Genomic DNA, 20,481 nt, shown 5'->3' with positions numbered 1-20,481 from the left:
TTAAATACATTAACCCTTCATTTTTTTTACTATGTAGACAGTTTTATAATTTTAAGACATTCATAAATATTACATCAAAACAAACTTGTGGCTTTTTGTCTGTTCATTTTTGAGGCAGGACCTTCCTATGTAGCCCTGGCTGTCCTGGTGCTTTATCTACAGACTAGGCTGTCCTTCTGGTACTCAGAGATCTATCTGCTTCTGTCTCAAGTGCTGAAATTAGCTGGATGAGCCACTACATATGACTAAGCTACATCCTATACAGGAAGAGAAGCTTCTTTGATCATCTGGTTAACGGTATACCAAGAGTAAAGCAAAAATCAGAACTGTCCCAGAAATAGCCCAATTCTTTATAGAGGAAAACCATATCTAATTCACTCCTAATCACTATACACTTCAGTACTATGAAAAACAAGAGCACAAAGAAACTGCCTCACATGTCTATTTTACTATGTGTTATCCAAATGTTACAGACACTCAAAGAAAATCAAAAAGGAAGTTCGTGTGAAAGTATTTTATTAGAAAGAATGAAAGACAATCACTGTAGCAACAAAAAGGATATCAGCTTTGGCAAAGTCTCTTATCCCACACTGAGGTAATCCTGGTGTGTTCTGCATGTAGAAATCCAAGTAAAACCAATGGGCCAGTTCAATCTGGAAGCACACTCGGATTGCATTGTCTCTTTCCTCACTGGGAATATGCAAAATAAATCGGCTGTCAAAAACAAAAATGCATAGAAATTACAATCACAAACTACTACAGTTTGATATATTTACTTTGTTACTCCACCCATCAACTAAGAAAAGAGAGGAGAAGCAGTGATGTGGATTTGGTTTATCACTTATATTACATTAATTGGGTGCCCAAAATTACACCGGAATTCGTATGTCTGCATGTAAAGACACCAAGGGTCCCTATCACCAGTTGGCTTTGTTTGGTAAGTAAAGTTGCTGTCAACGAATGGCTGGGCAGGGAGACAGAGGCAGGACTTTTAGGATTTCAAGGCAAGAAACACAGGGAGTTGGGTGGTTGGTAGCAGTGAGAAGAAGGGGTTGCCATGAGATCCAAGCTTGAAAGCAGTAGAAGAGGAAGTGTACCAATCATGTAAGACCCAGGGTAGAGCACCACGGCCCCCCGCAGGATCTAAGGTAGCAAAGATGGAATATAGATTTTAGTAAGTAATAACTGAGGAGTATCAGAGGGGAGGTGTTAGCAACGTGGAAGGTTGGGAGTGCCCCAGCCACTGAGCTGAGTAAGGCATTTTAAAATAGAAGGATGCATGTGTATGTTTCACTTGAGAAACCATAACACTGGGGCAGTAAGGAGGAACTTGAGCAGCCCCTACCAGGGAGATTAGAGCAGATTAACCAATTAAGAACTACAGCAACTGAGCAGTTCTGACCCTTTCAGATGAGAGGGGCCTGGGAAGAATGTTGAGAACTGGGTGTGGCAGTGCAATGCCTGTACTGCCTCCACTAGGGAGATTGAGGCAGCAGGCTTGTTGGCATAAATCTGGCTCAAAACAGAGGACTTGTAGAGAAGTTTTGAAGAACTGTATAGCTACTGTTCCCAAATACTGAAATTAGCTATCTAGCAAATTAAACCAAGTGAGAAACTACTGGGATTTCTTCTGAAGTCCAAGAATACATAAGTGTCATCATAATCCATCAAATGTGCCTGACATCCAAGTAGTCCCCAGACATAAACAACACAAGAGACAACTGTGGGAGGGAGAAACAGGCACTATAGTTTCTCTTTAACACATTAGATTTCCCAAAAAGCATAACCACAGAGTCTTGAACCACACTAACTTTCAAACACTTTCTAAGACCGCAAATTGACTTTTTAAACTCACCAAGAAAGGAGGAAAAAGTCTTTGTGTGTGCGCTTTCTAGACAGGAATACAAAGTAGCTGTGTGAAGATGATGAAGATGAGAGCTGTCTTATTTGAGAGAGGCACACAGGTTAGTTAGGACACACGGGTTAGGATCTAAGTGAGTATGAATGCCGGGGGTGTGAAACAGTCACTAACTGCTCCTCTTTCATCGAGCATTTTAGGAACTCCTTTGTCCTTCAAGCATTAGAAGCAAATTCAGCTACATGAAATAAATGTGCTGGCCTTTTGGATCATTTTTATTAAAGAGAGCTACCACTCAACTAATTAGTTATATTGCATTATTTATTTGCTATGGTGCCAAGTGGTTTTTATTTCTGTTCTCAAATTTCAAATCAAATCAAAAGAAAATATTCTAAAATTTTAACACCAGGGTCACATTCATATAAATCAACAACAGCACAAACATATGACTAATGGATCAATATAAAGAGATAACAATGGGGAGAGCTGCAAGAGGATCCCTCTGTGTGGGGAGACCTTGTTCTTCCACCTCGTGAAGTGCACCTGCTTACTCTACCCATCCTCACCTCTGCTGGTCTGCCTAGACTCAACCCCAGGGACTCAGAAACAACACCACCGTCACCATGCCAGTGCACTAGACTCCTCTGAACATGCTTATGCTCTCTCAAACTCACAAAATATCCAAATTTGTTCAGAGATGGTATACAATATACTGATAGTTGTAATTTATCTTTTAAATGTTTAGGCTGATCCCTGCCATAAGACACAACATGGAACTTGGACAGAATACATGGACTAACTTATTTTATACGACTCTTCTGAAAAGTAAACACATGTGGAAGGAAGAAGCTTGGAAAAGATCAAGATCAAAACAAAGCCACATACCCGCACGCCTCAGTATACCATGCTGCAACTGGAGACGTCGGTGGGCAAGCTCCAAAAGTCTTCTCCTGGGTCACAGAATCTGACAGACAGGACAAGGTCCTTACAAAGCTCAGCTCATAGGACTGCCCAGGAATGCAGAAGTAGGGGAGGAGAATGCCAGAGAAATGGGCCCATAAAACTGTGTATGAGCACACACTCAATTAGACTGAGAGCAGCCAGTTATAATCTTTGAGTGAACTGAGAAAAAACGCTAGTCAAATCCCAGATTGGCCACTAGGTGGCTCAGGGAAAAAAAAACACTGTAGAAACTAGCCCTCTTGCCTCCATGTCTAACTAAAACAAACTGCTGTGTCTTCTCTAGGGTTGGGCCTAGAGCAGCTTCCACAACAGAAGAAGAATCAACCCACTACACCCATTCTAGGCCAGCCGTTCCCTTCTTTCCATTCTCTCAACAAAACACTGTCTAGTTTTGCTGCTTTGCTTCTCTATTTCGTTTTGGAGACAGGGTCTCACCATGTAGCCCAGGTTGGCCTGTGGTTTGCTTTGTAGATCATATGACCTCAAACTCAGAGATCCACCTGCCTGCCTCTGCCTCAGGAGTGCTGGGATTAAAGGTATGTGCCATCACCACCGGTGCATGGACTGCTGATCTCTCAAAGGAGGCGGTTCTAACAAGAGGGGCGGCCTTGCACAAGGCAACAGCAGGGTGTTCAGCACCATTTCCACACTCTGAGTATACTATCCGCCAAGCTGTCACAACCAAATCATCCCCAGATACTGAACAATGTCCCTGAAACATGTGTGTGTGTATTTGTGTATTACTCACAGTAGAGACTTTTTGTATTAGATGTGCTAAATACAGGTTAGGTTAAAGAAGACCACTGTTTGTAGCTGAACTTCTGTACTAGGCCCCAACTAAGCATCCTGATTATAAAATGGAAGCTCCAAATCTCTATCATACTGTTTGCTGAACTTCCTAGAAACCAGGAGAGAGTATAGCCAAACTGTTAAAGGCTAGTTTCAATGATAAGGAAATGAGAAATTAACAAAGCCCCTCCTTATACATAAACTAATATACATTTACTAATTCGTCTTCTGGAACTTTTGAAAAGAATAAACCTTTTTTTGAGACCCCTAGCATATAGAAGCCAGGCCATCTGTGCTCCAGGAACTTAGCCAAACACAAAAGGGCGGAACCAAGAATGCAGGTCATCTGGTTCATAGGCTCTGGGCTCTGGGTTCTAGTAATTGGTTGACCATAAAGAAAATACCAGTCACCTGGGCTGTTTCAAGGACTTGCTGGCCACATGATAGATGATTAAACAAGATTAAATTCTTGAAAAAATAAGTACACAGGGTGTGTTTCTCACATGATCGAATGGACTGGGGACCTTCCACTGTTTTTATGATACTGTCTGCTGATGTTTTTATGATTCCCCCTCACCGCCCTGGTTTGTGGTTTTCTCCTTTAAATACCCTTCTCCTTCTGGCCTCGGAGTCGACGCTCCTCTTGTGAGTCTCAGCCTCAGCCGGCTGATATCCTGAAATAACGTCTTTTGCGGTTTGCAGCAAGTTCGGTCTCTTGAGTTTCTGGGTGACGGTGAATTCCACAACTTGAGCAAGGGTCTCCCCTCTCAGGGGTCTTTCACTTTCACCTGGATGCTGCCGGGCAAGGAGAGCAGCTTCCCAACAGAAAGGCCTTCATTCTTCCCTCAGCCCCCCTTGCCTATGAATCCACTTCTCACCTGGTTTATGCTTCTTGACAGTGTCAGCCAATTCTACAACACTAAGACTAAACTACTAACTAACTTCTAAAGGCTGTTCCCTTCTGACAGATCATCACGCTGTCTTTACACTATGGTCAGAAAATACAATTTAGAACCTCACCCTTGCTCACTCTCCATTCAGTTCCTGTCACTACTTCAATGGTTGGAGGGCTGAAAACAGACACAGCTTTGGGGCTGAGGATATCCCACTATGGGTCACCACTCATGAGTTGTGTCCTTGACTATACCACAAAAACAAACAAACAAAAAAACCCCAAAAACAAAAAATCTCATGACTAGCCAGAGTAAAGCAAAGTTAGTTAATTTATTAATCAGAAATGATGGATAGTATATCCTTTAGGTGTAAGTACAGTAGAGTAGGGTTAGCATATATAGTAACACATAGTATAAGACCTCAATTGACTCAAGAAAAGGAACAGAATCCACATGGCAGGCAGGGTACAGGGAGCTCAAGAGAGTCCCACTGTATGCAAATTAACAAGACACCTGTGATTAAGTGAACACATTCACTCTTCAGACCAGAGCAGAAAAAAATAAGTTTATTGCATACAGCATGGGCAAAGAAGGCAAGGGCAGTAACAAAAGAATTGCCCTCATGAGACAATGGGACCTGTGAGCTGTTTTAGAACTACCTTCTCTTGGTTAGGGTAATGGCAATAATTAACAAGAGCTAACTATCTAGAATCTAAAGTTACCATGGAGACAAAGCTCTGAACACATGTGTGACGCTGGTTCTATTTTAGGTTAAGTGAGGTGCTCAGTCCTAAATTGAATAAAAAAAGAGAAAGCAAGATGAGTACCACCAGCATTTAGCACTGTGGTTTAGGACTGGATGTGCAACATGACCAGCCTCATGCTGCCCTACTAAGTTGGACTGGATCATCACACACCTTCACACCTTAAGACGTCATAAATCCTTCTTTTTTGGCAGGTGTTTTGTCACAGCAATGAGAAAACTAATTTTGTGACTATGTAATCAGCAACCACACAAATGAGGTCAGTCATGACTGCTCTTGTAATTGCTATCTTTCAGAGGCTAGAGAACAAGGCTCTTGTAGAAAGGTTTACCACCGCAGAAACCTGACCAAGATAGGATACTGTAGGACAAAGTCACTTTGCCTTCTTCTGGGAACATCACTCTCAACACATGATAAATCCACACACACACTGGCCACCTCATGGCTTACTGAGCTAAACTGTATTCAACAATTAGATTTATTCTGCTGTAATTTGGAACTCTTGAGATTTCTTACAAGCAAGCTTCCATGGCCTTGTCACGCTCTTATCTGTAAGAGGAAAACCCATAGGCTTTACTAGGTTAGATTCTCGTGCATTAACCAGTGTCCTCTCTGCTCAGCTCTGTACTGCTGTGGATTGTCCTGGTGCTATTTTTATTATGATGCTAATTCTGCTTCCTCAAGAGGGTTTGCCCCTATGAGGAGTGGATCACACACTCAGGTGATTTCACCAAGAATCTTTTCTTCATGTTAACAGATCAAATAAAGACTACAGCCTGTGATTGGGCAGTGGAAGGGACAGATGGGGCTGGAGGTTTGAGAGAGAGAGGAAAAAAAAAAGAGAGAGAGAGAGAGAGAGAGAGAGAGAGAGAGAGAGAGAAGAAAACAGAGGAAGAGGTTGAAGAAAGATGGAGCAGAACCACCACGTGGCCTGGAGAAGCCACAAGCAGCAAGAGCTGGGGAATAGAGTAGTGTAGTGGTATATCTGTCCAATCTACACATGTAGCTTATAAATATTATAACTGAGTTGTGTGGTTTTTTTAACAGGCTTATTGGGGTTGGAGATTTACTGCAACACTGTACAACAGCTGCAATAGCTGGTTTTAACTGTCAACATGACAACCTAGAACCACCAGGGAAAAAAGCTTCAACTGATGAAATATCTAGATCAAGTTGGCCTGTAAACATGTCTGTGGGAGAATGCTTTGATTATTAACTAGCCCAGCCCACTACAAGTGGCAATATTCCCTAGGCTGGGCCCTGAACTAGGTAAGAGTGAAGAAAGCAGACTGAGAAAAAGCAAGCAAGGCTGTATTCATTCTTTTTGCTCTTGACTGCTGATGTGATAAGTTGGCTGAGTTCTTGCCTCAGCTTCCCCAAAATGATGGACTGTAACTGCACTGTAAGCAAAATAAACCTTTCTTCCCATTTGACAGTTTTCTCACAGTAACAAAAATCAAATTAGAGTACCATTAGTGACTTCTCCTTAGCATGCAAGCCCCTGCTCACTCTCCCTGCTCCATCTACCCCTTCCTCTCCACTGCTGTGCTCTTTCCAACGACTCCTCCTTACCCACATACAACCTCATGTTTGCTTAGAAGCCTCATGCAGAGAACTTAACTAGAAGACATCCCCAATCCCTCAGAGAACATTTCTCTCTTTACAAGGTGGCTGGCTAATGGGAATCTTGCCATCATCTGGGTACATGCTCTCTTTCCGATGTCTGACTTGTCCCCAATACAATGTGAATTAGGCCTGGTTAGCCAGGATGCTCCTTTACCCTGGTGCTTCATTAGAGACACTGTTCAGTGGCTTCTGACCTAATCTGGCAAGACATCTACATCATTACAACCACATGTTACACACACCAAGTCTCATACCTGGACTTTAATAAGTACTTGAACTGAAGAGCCTTTCTCTTCCTTTGCTGTATCTGATATGGAGGCCCATTAATCAGATGAAGCTACTGATGTAGGAAAATTAGAGTAATGAGTCACCAAGAGATTATCAGAGAATGAAAATGGCAGTTATCACAATTGTTAACTACCACAGACTGTGCAAGTCAACACAAGAAGCTCCTGAGACTAGTGCTCTCTGGTATTCTAGGTTGGCTGAAACCATGCAGACATCTGGACCTTTGAGTAGGAGGCCAAACCATGCTGGCTGTACATCTTACATGTCAAGGCTCTCTGGATACCTGACAAGAGCTTCATGCTAGACCAGGGCCTGACTTCTCTTTTCACTTTATTAGATAGGGCCTCCAAAGGCTGAAATGACTGGGAAACTTTGAGAGCCAGAAAGGTCAAATTGGGAGGCACACAGAGATAAGCAGCAAACTCAGTGGACAACAAGCAACTCCACATTTCCTGCCATTCTCACAGAATCCTAGAACCTCATCTAGCCGCCATATAAGAGAACTAACAGCTTCAGGAAAAGGACTCTTTCCTGCTACTGCTGTGCTCAGACAGGGCATTTCAGCTAGGAATGTTAAAAGCTGCTGAGGTGTAAGTTTTTCCTGGAGCCATATCTAACTGGCAAAGTGGAAAACCATGGGAATTGAGAATATCCCTCTCTTCCTCATTGTAGAAGCCCAGCTTCCATCCAAAGACCTCATGCTCCACTACAGTTAAACCAGTGAAAGGACAAAAAGCCTCGGACTTTGTTACTGGAGTATGAGGAACCCAATTCAGGAAGTGTTCTCCCTCTTTTGAAGACTGAATGGGTCCTGAGGCTACACAGGCTCTCGTGTATTCTGAGTCATAATAAGTAGCCTTAAATGTTAGACCACAGTTACATCCCATATGGATACAGAAGTGAGTTTCCTGCACTGAGCACCTTTCCTGATTCAATCTTCTGGTCTCCAGTATCTTTACTGGTACTGATGGGAAGCCCCAAGTAGTCTGCTCACATAACTGTATGAGAAACACACGGTTTCACTTCATGCTTTCTGGGCCTAACCCACTTTCTCCTCGGTAGAGACATCATGTCTAAATTCTGGTTCAATTAAGGCTTGAGACTCCAGAGGCTCTTCTGACACAGAATTCTCTCTATATATAAACTAGACCAGGGCCACTCCTCTTTTCACTTCATTAGACACGGCCTTCAAAGGCTGAAGTAACAGGGAAACTTTGAGAGCTGTATAACTGAAGACCCTACCTCAACCAACACGTTCCCTCCCACGTCAGGAATATGTCTATTCCTATACACTCAATAATAGCCACTCATATCACAATGGCCCTAACTCTTGAAGGCCCTAAGGTCATTTAGTGTGTGAAGTGCAGAAAAGCTTATAGCACCTTGGGGATAAATTCCTGGCTCCTGGACCACTGCACCCATATAATGCTCCTCATAACACTTCTATTTCTGCAGTAAAGCCAGACGGCCACCACAGAACAGTCGGAGGGCCACAAATGGTGACTGTGCTCTTAATCTACACCAGTTTCCAATCCTTACTTCCTCTTCCAGACAATGCTCTCCAGACAATGACCCAACGAAAGTCTTGTTTGTATTCCCAGAATAAGTTCTTGGGTACCTCCAAATCTCAGGACCTCTTCGTGTCAGATTCTTTGGCAGCATACTAGAGCTTTAAGGATGGCCCCCACCTTTTGGAGAGTCCCTAGCCAAAGATCTGACTGTCCTTCCAAAGATGATCAACTCATCTGTAGCCCTGACATACTCACGTGAGAGCAAAACACAGTGTCTGATTCGTCAAAAACTGGCCTTCTGTAGCTATAAGGTTTCTCAGCAGGTTCCAATCTTCCCTGTAAGAGGTGCAGCTTCTAGGAATTAAGACCACTCATGCACAAGGAACCTTTCTAGTTCCACAAGGATCTCATTTTTGGGGACTTCATTCACAAAACTATTAAAGACCTTTTTAGGTTTGGCACAATTTTGAAGAATTCTGCAATGTTCAGTTCAGACTAATAGCTAGACCTCACTATGAGACTTAGAGGAGACCAGAAAAGGAGCCATAAGATGGGCTCTCTGAAATGATGTGGGTCCTAGACCTCCTGAACACTTACCCCAACACTGGCTCTTTATATTCTCACTAAAATCCTTTCTTCCATGTACAAGAGTTAACTCAGTGCTGTGAATTTGGGGGCACTTCAAGAGTCCAGTTGTTTTTCAAGTCATTACATCTGGGAGCATGGGAGAATGCCCCTGCTTTGGTGCACTGATAACTGTGGCTCTTGGTGGAAAGCCTCTAAGCCCTGGACAGAGAGAGAGTTTTTTCCATGTTATCACTGGAAGATCCTGGAGTTAAACTTTCAGTTCCTATTGACCCTGCACTAGGTCTCATGTAACAGAGCAAACAAGTTCCAGACTCTTTAATGTCTCAGAGCAGATGACAAGACCCTGCTAAACTTTAAATTTTGCAGTTCTCTCTGGAGCAATAGTGTGTGGAGATAAGACCCCACCTGTGGTGCTGGACCTGATCCATACGGTTTTTTCTCCATGTGCCCAACCAGAGGTTACCTGGTTCAGATAGTGGGACACAGATCTTCAGGGTTTGTGACAGTAAGCCTCAGGAAAGCATAAGTCACAGGAGCCCTCTGGGTAAATCCACATTAGCCTCAAAGGCAGAACTAATTGCTCTCACCAGGGTTTCCAGCAGGAGTAGGAATGACAATATTTACATAATTTAGCTTATGCTCTCCACACAAGAACAGGGACAAACAGCAATCTGAAGGGAAATGAACTACTCACTGCCCTAAATGTGATGGTTCAATGTGCTGTGGTGGTTTGAAAGAAAACATCCTCCATGGGCTCAGATATTTAATAGTTGGTCTTTGTTAGCACAGTTTATGGAGATTTGGTGTAACCTTGCTGGAAGAAGTATGTCAGTGGGGACAGGTTCAGATAGTTTAAAAGAGTTGTGTCATTTCTAGTTAGCTCTCTCAACTGCCTACCACCTGCCTCCTCCACTCTATCATAAACGAATACCCCTGTGGAACAGTAAACCAAAGAAACCTAATTTCTTCTAGGAATTATAAGAAAAAACAAGGTATTTTATCATAGCAACAGAAAAATAACAAAAACATATCCTGTGAAATTTTTGGTTCTACTAGAAGCCTCCTAGCTTCCAACCTAGGTAGCTACTATTCATGACAAGTCCCATGAAAAAAAAAAGTCATTCTGACATGTCTCAAGATAGCACCCAAACAGATCAATAGGCAGACTGGACTTCCATTCCATTCCTGGCTGCCTTAGTTCCCAATCCCACGCCCACAATATACCCATTACAAGACCCAAAGGCATTTTTAGACCAAGGTTTCATGACCACCCAGAGGGATGGTTTCAAAGCCCAGAAAATAAACCAGTTTCCTGAATCTTCCCAATGGAAGGGCCTTAACATTTCATCAAGTCACACACTGGAAGCCAAAGTCGCTCCAAACTCCGAGTCTCTCCCAACAGGCACATTCTTGAGGCTTTGATGTTCATTTCTAAAGCTGCTCCTACCTGTTGTCAGGCCAATCTTGAGAATCATCTGCCTTACTCCCTTCTATTGCTTACCCAGCACAGAGGAACTCTGTGGGGCAAGAATAGCAAGAGTCTCACTCACATGCCTCCAGGTGAAGAACTCATTACTTCTATTGTGTGCCATCATGGAGGGATGGAGGCATTCCTCATTAAAATTAAGGGGCCTCAGAGGTAACCACTGTCCTCAGGGAACACATCATTCCTTGCTCTGGCTTCCTAGATCACTATAGTCTGGTAGTAGCCTGGCCTGTCTTTCATGTTCACTTCTTTGTGAATAGAACTTAAAGTTAAGTTTCCCTCCAGGGCCTCTGCCATCCTCCCTCCGTCTGCTGGGAAGACTGGAAGGGCTACTCCAACTCCTAAGAGATCTCTCACTAAACTCCCACTGGAGACTAACAGTCTTAGTGCACACTTCTTAGATGCCACATTACTGTCAAATCCACTTCTGCCCCTTAAAACTCCTGCCAAGTAGGGCTTAAGCCAGACCTACGAGCTCATACTGTCTGAGTATGCTATGACACAGGCAATGGAGGCCACAAGGATATGTACAGAACCAAAGGAGGCTCCTGCCTCACATTAACATGGAAAATTAGTTTAATTTAAACCCTTTTCATAGGGTAAAAGCTCACTGGAACCTGTGTAGACTGGATTTTATGAAGTCCTGCTCATGTGTCCAACTGCAGTCAAGCAACAGAGCCTACTACCATCTGGCCTCCCCACTCCCAAGCTCACAAACTGCCAAATACCAGGAGCCCTTTGGAGAGCTCTGTCTTCTCTTTTGGACAGACCCTGGTAAACTTGGAGCTTCGATTACTTCCAGACCCTGATGAGTAGCCAGGATCCATCCTCTCATCTTTCTGAATCCTGTTTTACAAGACTCTGAATCCTGAATTACAAGCTTTCTCCTCTCATTCCCTTAACATTTTCTTAGACCCAACCCAGTGTAGGACAGTCATCTTCAGCATGTTCCCACAGGAAGACTTTTTAGACCATTCTGGACCAAAGGTCACCATATATTTCAAACAACATCACTGGGCTATCCTACTGGGCATGTTTTCCCCTCTCATCTTCATAATCGCTATCATAAAACTTCTTACCTACCTTCTCAAAGCTATCTTATGACTCTGTATACACGTGATGTGCACAGGTGTGTGTGCAGGGCAGAGGTTGACATCAAGTGTCACCTTCTTTCTTTCTGTTTTGCTGTGAGTTGGGGACTCCGTATGTAACTCTGGCTGTCCTCTGCCTCCCAAATGCTTGGATTAAAGATGTGCACCACCACACCCAGCTTTCCACCTTATTTCTTGATACAGAGTCTCTTACTGGTGGGTTAGGCAATGAACTCCGGAATCTGGCAGTTTTCTGTACGGTCAACGTATGCCTGTGCACATTCATGCAGTGCTCACAGGAGATGGCATAGGATTACCTGGAACTCAAGTTTCAAATAGTTGTTAGTGGCCATGTGGGTACTGAGAATTTAACCTGGGTCTTCTGGAAGGGCAACAAGTGTTCTTAACTGAGCCATCGCTCCAGGCCTTCCATAGCCCACTTTTGCCTTATGGCTAGCTATCTTTATGAACTGTTCTCATAAAGAACCCCTACTTCCAACCCATACACACAGCTACCTTCCCTACATCATCTCCAGAAAGCCCTGGACCTATCACCCCTAACGCTCTCACTGCTGAGAAGCAACAAATGCTACTGTGCTTTCACACCCACAGCTCTCTCACAGTCTCATTGGATGGAGGCCTCTAGAGCTAGGCTCTCATTACATTAAGGCCACCCACCCGCCATGAGAAAGGGCTCCCTTCCCAGGCCACTTGTACATCAGACAATGTCATCCTCCTCTTAGAGAAAACAAAACATCCTCAATTCTAAGAAATCATGTAGGGCTGGTGAGATGGCTCAGCGGTTAAGAGCACTGACTATTGCTCTTCCAGAGATCATGAGTTCAATTCCCAGCAACCACATGGTGGCTCACAACCATCCATAATGAGATCTGATGCCCTCATATGGGTGTCTGAAGACAGCTACAGTGTACTTACATACAATAAAAAAAAAAAAAAAAAGCAAACCTTTGGGCGAGAGTGAGCAGAACCACAGCGAGAGGGGGCTGGAGAAAGAGGGAGAAAGGAAGGGGGGGAAAAAGAAATCATGTAGATCTCTCAGACATGCACTCTTAACAATATGTATATATTAATATTATACATAAAAATATATAATATATAATATATATTATATATATACACATATACATATACATATACATATACATATACATATATATATATATAAAATCTCCCACCTTTTAACAGTCAGTTGTTGACTACTTGGAACCTGGCTTGTAACGGTCTTATAAAAGCATCTGGAGTCTGACTTGTAAAGACCTATGGCACCTTATCCCAGATGGCCAGTCATAAGAAAGACAACTAGTGCTTTAAAACTTACTACGGAATAAATAAGGCAGGGTAGCACATATGTCAATGAGGCGGAAGAAGCAGGAAGGAAATACAAGCGCCATTATTAGCCAACTTAGCACACATGACACCCTATGCCATGAAGTGGGAGGTCAGCCGAGCACACAGGACACTCTATCTCAGCCCAGCACAGGATACCCTATTTTAAAACCTTTTGTCTACTACTCAATAAGATACTAAAATATCCAAGTACCCACCTAGATATCACACCCAAGGATAACTATTACCAAAGAATTCTGATTCCCTTTGGGGTGGGGGTGGGGGATTCCTCTAAGAACCTGTGTATTCAATTTTTGTTTCTGTAGTATAATTTTCTTCCAGAAAAGAAAAATCTGTGCCTGTTTTGGACTGAAAACTATCTTAGCCTCACACCTTTTGCATAGAGTCCTCTGAGCACATACCACAATTGAGGTTTAGATATACCCAAGACACAAGTGGGATGGGGCAGAGGGATTCGAGGAAACTCCAATTGTGGACACATTTACAGGGGTAGATGTAGATGTGCCAGGCAGCAGTTCTCAGCCTGTGGGTCGAAACCCCTTTGGGGTCACATAACAGATGTTCACATTATGACTCTTAAGAGTAGCAAAATTACACTTATGAAGTAGAACAAGATAATTTACTGTTGGGAGTTACCACAACACGAGGAACTGTGTTGAAGGGCTGTGGCATTAGGAAGGTTGAGAAGCACTGTACTAGAGAATCAAAATCTACGGGGCTGGTGAGATGGCTCAGTGGTTAAGAGCACTGACTGCTCTTCCGGAGGTCGTAAGTTCAATTCCCAGCAACCACATGGTGGCTCACAACCATCTGTAATGAGATCTGATGCCCTCTTATAAGGTGTCTGAAGACAGCTACAGTGTACTTACATATAATAAATTAAAACAAAACAAAACAAAACAAAAAACCTGTGGGGCTGGAGCTAGCAGGGCTGGAGTGTGAGGGAGAAGGGAAGGGGTGGGGAAAAAAAAAGAACCAGAATCTAACAGTACAATAAAATCTACTGGAGGGCTGGGGAGACAGTAAGCCTAGGGACCTGAGTTAGACTGCAGGAACCCATGTAAAGGTGAAAAGACAGCAGCAACTTCACAGAGCTGTCCACATGTGCACAGTGGTAAGCAACCATTCCTCTAATCGCTTGAATGTTTTAAAACAAATAAACTACAAACAAATCAATCAAGACACATACCAACTTGAAAACTGTTACTTTTACCAACAGTAGTATGAATGGTTTAGTAACTAGTTTATCAAGCATCTAGCCCTACCAGCAGAACATATCACACTCTGCTAAAAACATCAGTGTACATTAAGGTGTAATGTAAGGAAGCAGCTTAACCATTTACTGGAACCAACCACTTCAACACTTATTAGTCGCTTAACATGCTGTCTGCACAATAGGATGTAATTATTCTGTCAACAGAGCCATGCTACAATCAACAGCTGACATCACTTCTTCAAATGATGAAATCCCAAGAAACAGAGACTAGCCTGAAAACTCCTAAAAACACTAGTTCCAGATGCCTGTAAAAAAGTGGAAAGTCATCTGATCTTTTTCCCTCTTTTAACTTTCATCTTTATTAACCCACACTAGTCACTCACTTTCCCAAACTGTTGACTTTTTTCTAATTGTAAAACTTGCATCTGTGGAAACAAATAAAAAAACTGGGAAACATAAACAAAATGAACATTACAGCCCTGCAGTCCCACTTTACACTCAAATTCTTCTAGTGACCAATCCAAATATATGCATTAAGTTATTGTCTTATCAAATTTGGGAATACAGAAAATAAATTCCGTGTAGCTTTTATAGATTCATGTGAATCTACCACATGTCAAAAGTGTATTCCTCTCAACCCCAAAGAATTACAACTAGAAATCTTTTTTTAATAGACTTAAAAATTATGCATATAAGTGGTTTTGCTTGCATGAATGTATCATGTGTACCATGTGCACGCCTGGTGCCCACAACGTTCAGAAAAAGAAATCAGATACCCTTAAACTGGAGTTATGGACAGCAGCAAATTACCACGCCAGTGCTGGGAGAACAAAGGCCTAAGAGCTTATTAACTATACAATTAGCCTATGTGTGCACTCTGTGTGTACATGAGACATTAAGGTTAAAGATCGTGACTCGACTTTTCATGACACTCATATGGTGTAGAGGAAAGGAAGATTTCAAATCTAGATTTTCAAAATTAGGATGTGTCCCTGTATAAATTAATCCTCGTCTCTGTTTATCCAAGTGCACCAAATGTTTCAACACACCTGAGAGGAACACCAGTTAAAACTTCTCAAGCATACTTTGTTCCTAAAAATGACTCAAGAGTGCCTGGGGCTCTAGAAAAACACTCAGGTTTATTTCTCAGCACCCACTTCCAGGGACTCTAATTTCAGGTATCAGACACCCTCTTTTGGCCTGAGCAGATACCTACTACACACACGTCCCCTGCCTCCAATAATTAGAAATAAAGTAAGTATTTAAAAAATAAAAAAAACAAACAGCTTGAATGTGGCACAACCACTGTGTTTCATTTGTAAGCCCAGAGATCAGTGACTAGAAGTGAATACAGAATCAGTATTCACAATCTTAATATGTCACAGTCCAAGTGCACTAGCAGGGACTTCCTAACAATGTACCAGGAACTTCGACAAAGAAGGAAGTATCATGAACATGTTTTTGGCTGCCTGCAATCACTGTTGACAAGAACGCAGAAATTTACTCCTGTGAAGACCCATGGGTGAACATTTCCGTACAAGTGGAAGAATCAAGATATTAAAGGGAAGGAACTCTTGGATTTTTTTCCTCTCGCCCCCAAAGATAAATCTGGGGAAATTCTGGAAAGAATAATTAATTCTTTACAGAAAATGGCACGGGCGAACATGTAGATAAGAAAGCTTAAGCTTGAAAATTGCTCCCTGTGTAGACCCAGGTACCTGGATCATATAACTGAAATTAAAACAGTGGATTCTACCTACGTGGAGAAAAGGCGAAGGGAGGAGGTAGAAAGCCACAGGTTAAAGCTAGAGGCAGGGCAAAACAAAATTTAAAAAGCCCCACACACTTCAAAGAAGGAATTGGTCAGAAATCCACTAGGGAATTCAGGTTTGGGCGAAGAGGCGTCACTTGCAGGGAAAAGCAGAATAGCTTTAGTGGAAATGAGGTATTCCAGTGCTCCACGGTGGAGGAGTAAGAGAAACAGAAACTGAAAGACTTAGGGAACTGAATGGGCGTAGGACACCAGCGAGCACGGGGCGGGAAAGCGGGACTAAGGGATATGCAGAGCCGAGGCCGGGACTCCAAAAGACCAGGGACCGGGGAAGAGAGAGAGGCCCAGACCCAGAGATGGGGAAGACTAGAGGCCGGGGTCGCAAAGGACTCGGGGAAGGGGAAAGAGCTGGGAACGGGCGCAAAACGGGACCCGACAATGCACGAGCCCTGAGGCCGAGGACGCAAAGCGGTACTCGGGAATGGAGAATCAAGGCCAGGGCGGAAAGAGGGGCCCGGGGACAGGGAGGGCGACCCGAGGCCCGGGCTCGGTGCTGAGACCCAGGACTGGTGGAAAGCCGAGGCTGGGGTGCATAGTGGAACCCGGGAATAGGTAGGGAGAACCGAGGTTGAGTAGCAAAGAGGAACCGAGGAGAGAGGGAGGGAGAACGGAGATCGGGGCCGCCCCTAGGCTGAGGGAACGCGGAGGCGAAGGTGAACCGCTAGTACCTGCAGAGATCATCCAGGACGCTGCCGGGGATCTCCAGGCGTTTGGTCTCCATAGTGAGGACCCGCAGCAGGCGCAGCGCATCCCGGCTCCACGCAGCCGGCACCGTAGAGAAACACAGAGGTGCGAGCCCGCGGACACTGGAACCCTCTGCCCGGACCCCCGAGGCTGGGCCGAGGCGAGGGGCGGAGCCCTGGAGTCACGCCCCCTCTGCGTGAAAGGCCCAATGTAAAGCTGGGGGACTCGCGCCTGCGCGCGCTTCGCCAATGAGACGTTTGTTTATTGGTTCGTGGGCTCCAATCGGTCTTCATGCTGCTCAGTTCCTGCTCATAAGACCAACTTCCCGCCGCCTTTGACTGAGTGCACGAGGGCTGTTTTTGCGCCTGCGTGTCCTGTGCGCTTTCTACTATACTAGTGGGAAGTTTTGAGCTCCTATTCTAGGATACTTCTCTTCCGTACACACACCCCAGCATTTCACGCTTTGTCACAGTGGCTCTAACCTAATGGTAGTAAGTGACTGAACAGGCACCTTCCCCCCCCCCCCGGCCCCCCGCAAGCACAGGGCATTTATTAAACAGAAGGAGTTATCCACAGTTGCTGTCCAAGTATTCTGCACACAGGCTCACCACCAGATTTCATTACCTCTAGACCAAATGCCAATCTCCCTGAAGAAATGTAAATCCCATTCTTGTTGGTAGACAGGGTCTCGCCACATAGTCTAGGCTGGCCTGTACTCACAGTCCTTAACCTTATGATTGTTGGCATTACAGGCCTGCCCCACTACCGATGCTTTGTTTGTTTGTGTTTGTTTGTTTGTTTGTTTGTTTTCGAGGTCCTGAAACTTGCTCTGTAGACCAGGCTGTCCTCTAACAAAGAGATCCACCTGCCTCTGCTCCCTCTGATTAAAGGCACGACTACTGTCCTGCGTTTTTGAGCTTCTAAAAGCAAGCTAATGGGGCCACTTTTTGCAGAATAGATTGGTGCTGAGACAAGGATGGGTGAGTGTTGAGCAGAGACACATCTTGACCAGGGCTACTTGGTCGTGCATACCTCTTGTCTTCAAGTATTTAAATCTAAATCTCACGTCAGAACTCAAAAAGTAAACTGAGGGGATGGTTTTACTGGACCACTTTATTTGTCCTCTTCTCAGTGTACACACACTGAAAACATCACCCTCCTCTGCTTCCCTTCTCCACTGTTGCTTGTCTCTCTAATTAGCCTGTTGAGGACAAGTGGCTTGTTATCTCATTAGTGCTGCTGTAGGCCCAGGCTCCGACCCTAGCAAGGTCTGTAATGTGAAGACAAGAACTTCATCCCTCTATTTGACACCAAAAAAGAGTTCAGAAAAGACTGATTAAATTTGTGATCCCTATTCCAATTCCTACATCCAAACTCACCACTTCTACCTGCCTGCTTCTCATTCATTGCTCACGGTGCTAAGAAGAGTCTAATTCATTCTGGAAATATGGAGAAACTGAATCTATCTGTTCTTCCTTGCCCTATCCTGCATGGCCATGGAAGGAACAATATGACAGGGTTCTTGCCCCTGGAGCAAAGCCAACAGGGTGTGAGCCTTCATAAGTGTTGACGGTTGCTAGGCATAAGGCTTTTTGTATAATAATGTACATATTTTTCTTTATGTTTCTTCTTTCGTGAGAGAATGTCCTCTCTGCCAAGGTTGATGACTCCATGATTTTGGGAAGTGAGAATGTGTCTCTATGATGCTGAGACCTTCAGGACAGCTCTTAAGGCTGTGGGAAAGAACTCTGAAAACATGAGTTCAAGAATCCATAAATCAGTGTAAGAGCTGTAAGTGAAATCCTTTAAAGGATTTCTCAACTATGCAAACTATAAGGATGCAATATGAATTATATATATGAGGGGCTTCATGGACCTAAAAGAACAGAGGCAACTGTACTAATGAGCCAGCTTGTCAGAAAGATATTAATGAAGGAGAAAACGAGATTTAAAGAATGATGATCTCAGGGCAAGATCCTATCCAGCTAAACTCATTGTTTGTGCTTACAAAGACAGGCAAATGTTTTGAGTTCATTTGCTATGCAAACAAACAAACAAAAAAACCAAAAAACAACAAGTGGTTGCTGTCCTTTTCTAAGAATCAAGGGTCTAAGGTCATAAAATACTGATTCATGGAATACTCAAAAAGGAATCTTGATTAAATGACTGAATTTATATGAAAATAAAAGACTAGTCTTTGGTTTGCAAGAGAGAGCTACCTAGAGAGAGCTGCTTGGAAAGCTAATATAGCTCTTTTAGAATTTTTCTGGTGGGTTTTCTGATTTTGTTAAAAAAAACCCAGGATTTACCTAAAGAGCTAATATAGCTCTTTTAGAATTTTTCTAGTAGGAAGTCAGAAAACCCAAGAGCTATCTAGTGAGCTATCTAGAAAGCTATATAAAGAGTTATCCCAAGTAGTTAGCTGTCTCTAGCAAAGAGCTATCTAGAGGGCCATCTCAAGCAGACTACAGAGTTGTCAGCTTGCACTCATCACTGACTTTGAGTCCTTTCTTTGGCCACTCCCAAACACCTCTTCCCCAGGACCATCTCTTCAAGCTGAGGCTGGTCTTTAGCACTTCCTCTTACATCAGACCCCTCCTTCCCCAAGTCCCACCGTTACCCACCATAACCTCCTCTGTCACAAGTTCAGTTTGTTTTACCACTTAATTTCCATTTTTCCTCTTAACTTTTGTTTCATCCACTTTCTAGTTTTGCATAATTTATCAGCACACCTGTAAGAGCTACCTAATTAGTACTTCTACATCCTTTCTAGGCCCAAGAAGCTTGCATACATTTTGTTTTATTTTATTCAATAGAACCAGGTTACTATTTTTCAGCTTTGGATCATCCCTTCATCAGCCTCATCAGCTGTGGATGGGTGGTATCCCTTCTTCCTGGCTCAAGGTGTAAAAACACTTGCAGACATCTCTTTTACTCTACAGTTTTCTGACTTTATATTTTTGCCCCTTTTTTAGAAAATCTATAAAATCTGTCTTCTGGTATTTTCAGGGTCTTTGCCTTTCTAAACTTCATGTTTGTTGTTCTTGTGCCCCTTGTGATGCTATGTTTTCCTTTCATAGATGTAATATTTTCTCATCCCTCAGAGAAAATAAGTAACATATTTCAAGGTTTTTCTTCTTCCTATTTTATTATCCTGTTCAACTGCCTTTAATGTTAAATTGGTCTCCAGCAACTATATGCCCTTGACCATTTTCACACTTAAGAGGAAAGCCAGAGTCTAGTGCTAAAAAGTTTGTAGCACAATGGGAATTGTTTTCTAATAGATTGATCTAGATGGCTCTTGACTTTTATTTTGTTGATAATTTTTATTGAGAATTTTACCAAATTCTACTTCCCATTCTGTCTATTCCAGTTACTACCCTCCGTTTCTTATACAACCTCTCTTGCTCTCCCCCTACATCATGGACTCCATTTGTATGTACATGAATTAGAGCACATGTAGTTGTTCATGGGCAATATTCCTGAAGAAATCCTATTTTCTATCCCCTCTGCAGCTGTATATTG

General features: G+C 43.2%; 1 protein-coding gene and 1 non-coding gene across 2 annotated transcripts in view; one reads left to right on the top strand and one right to left on the bottom strand.

Moving 5' to 3' along the window:
• The window catches only part of Dcp2 (decapping mRNA 2), a 43,647-nt gene extending 26,526 nt beyond the window's left edge, over positions 1-17,121 (bottom strand). Inside the window, exons 1-2 of the mRNA XM_028777225.1 lie at positions 16,941-17,121; positions 563-714 (exon numbers count right to left, since the gene is read on the bottom strand). Of these exons, the coding sequence (XP_028633058.1) occupies positions 563-714; positions 16,941-16,993 (205 nt within the window). The 5' untranslated portion in view covers positions 16,994-17,121. The remainder of the gene's footprint in view (positions 1-562; positions 715-16,940) is intronic.
• A 2,074-nt stretch (positions 17,122-19,195) lies between these two features.
• On the top strand, positions 19,196-19,258 carry LOC114629231. Its single transcript, XR_003712613.1, has one exon. It is a non-coding gene; the product is annotated as a U7 small nuclear RNA (small nuclear RNA).
• The last annotated feature ends 1,223 nt before the right edge of the window (positions 19,259-20,481 follow it).

Source organism: Grammomys surdaster, unplaced genomic scaffold (assembly GCF_004785775.1).
Source record: "Grammomys surdaster isolate TR1022 unplaced genomic scaffold, NIH_TR_1.0 278, whole genome shotgun sequence".
NCBI classification, from domain to species: Eukaryota; Metazoa; Chordata; class Mammalia; order Rodentia; family Muridae; genus Grammomys; species Grammomys surdaster.
The sequence above is the reverse complement of the archived record's forward strand: the minus strand, read 5'-3'. Positions and strand labels throughout refer to the sequence as shown.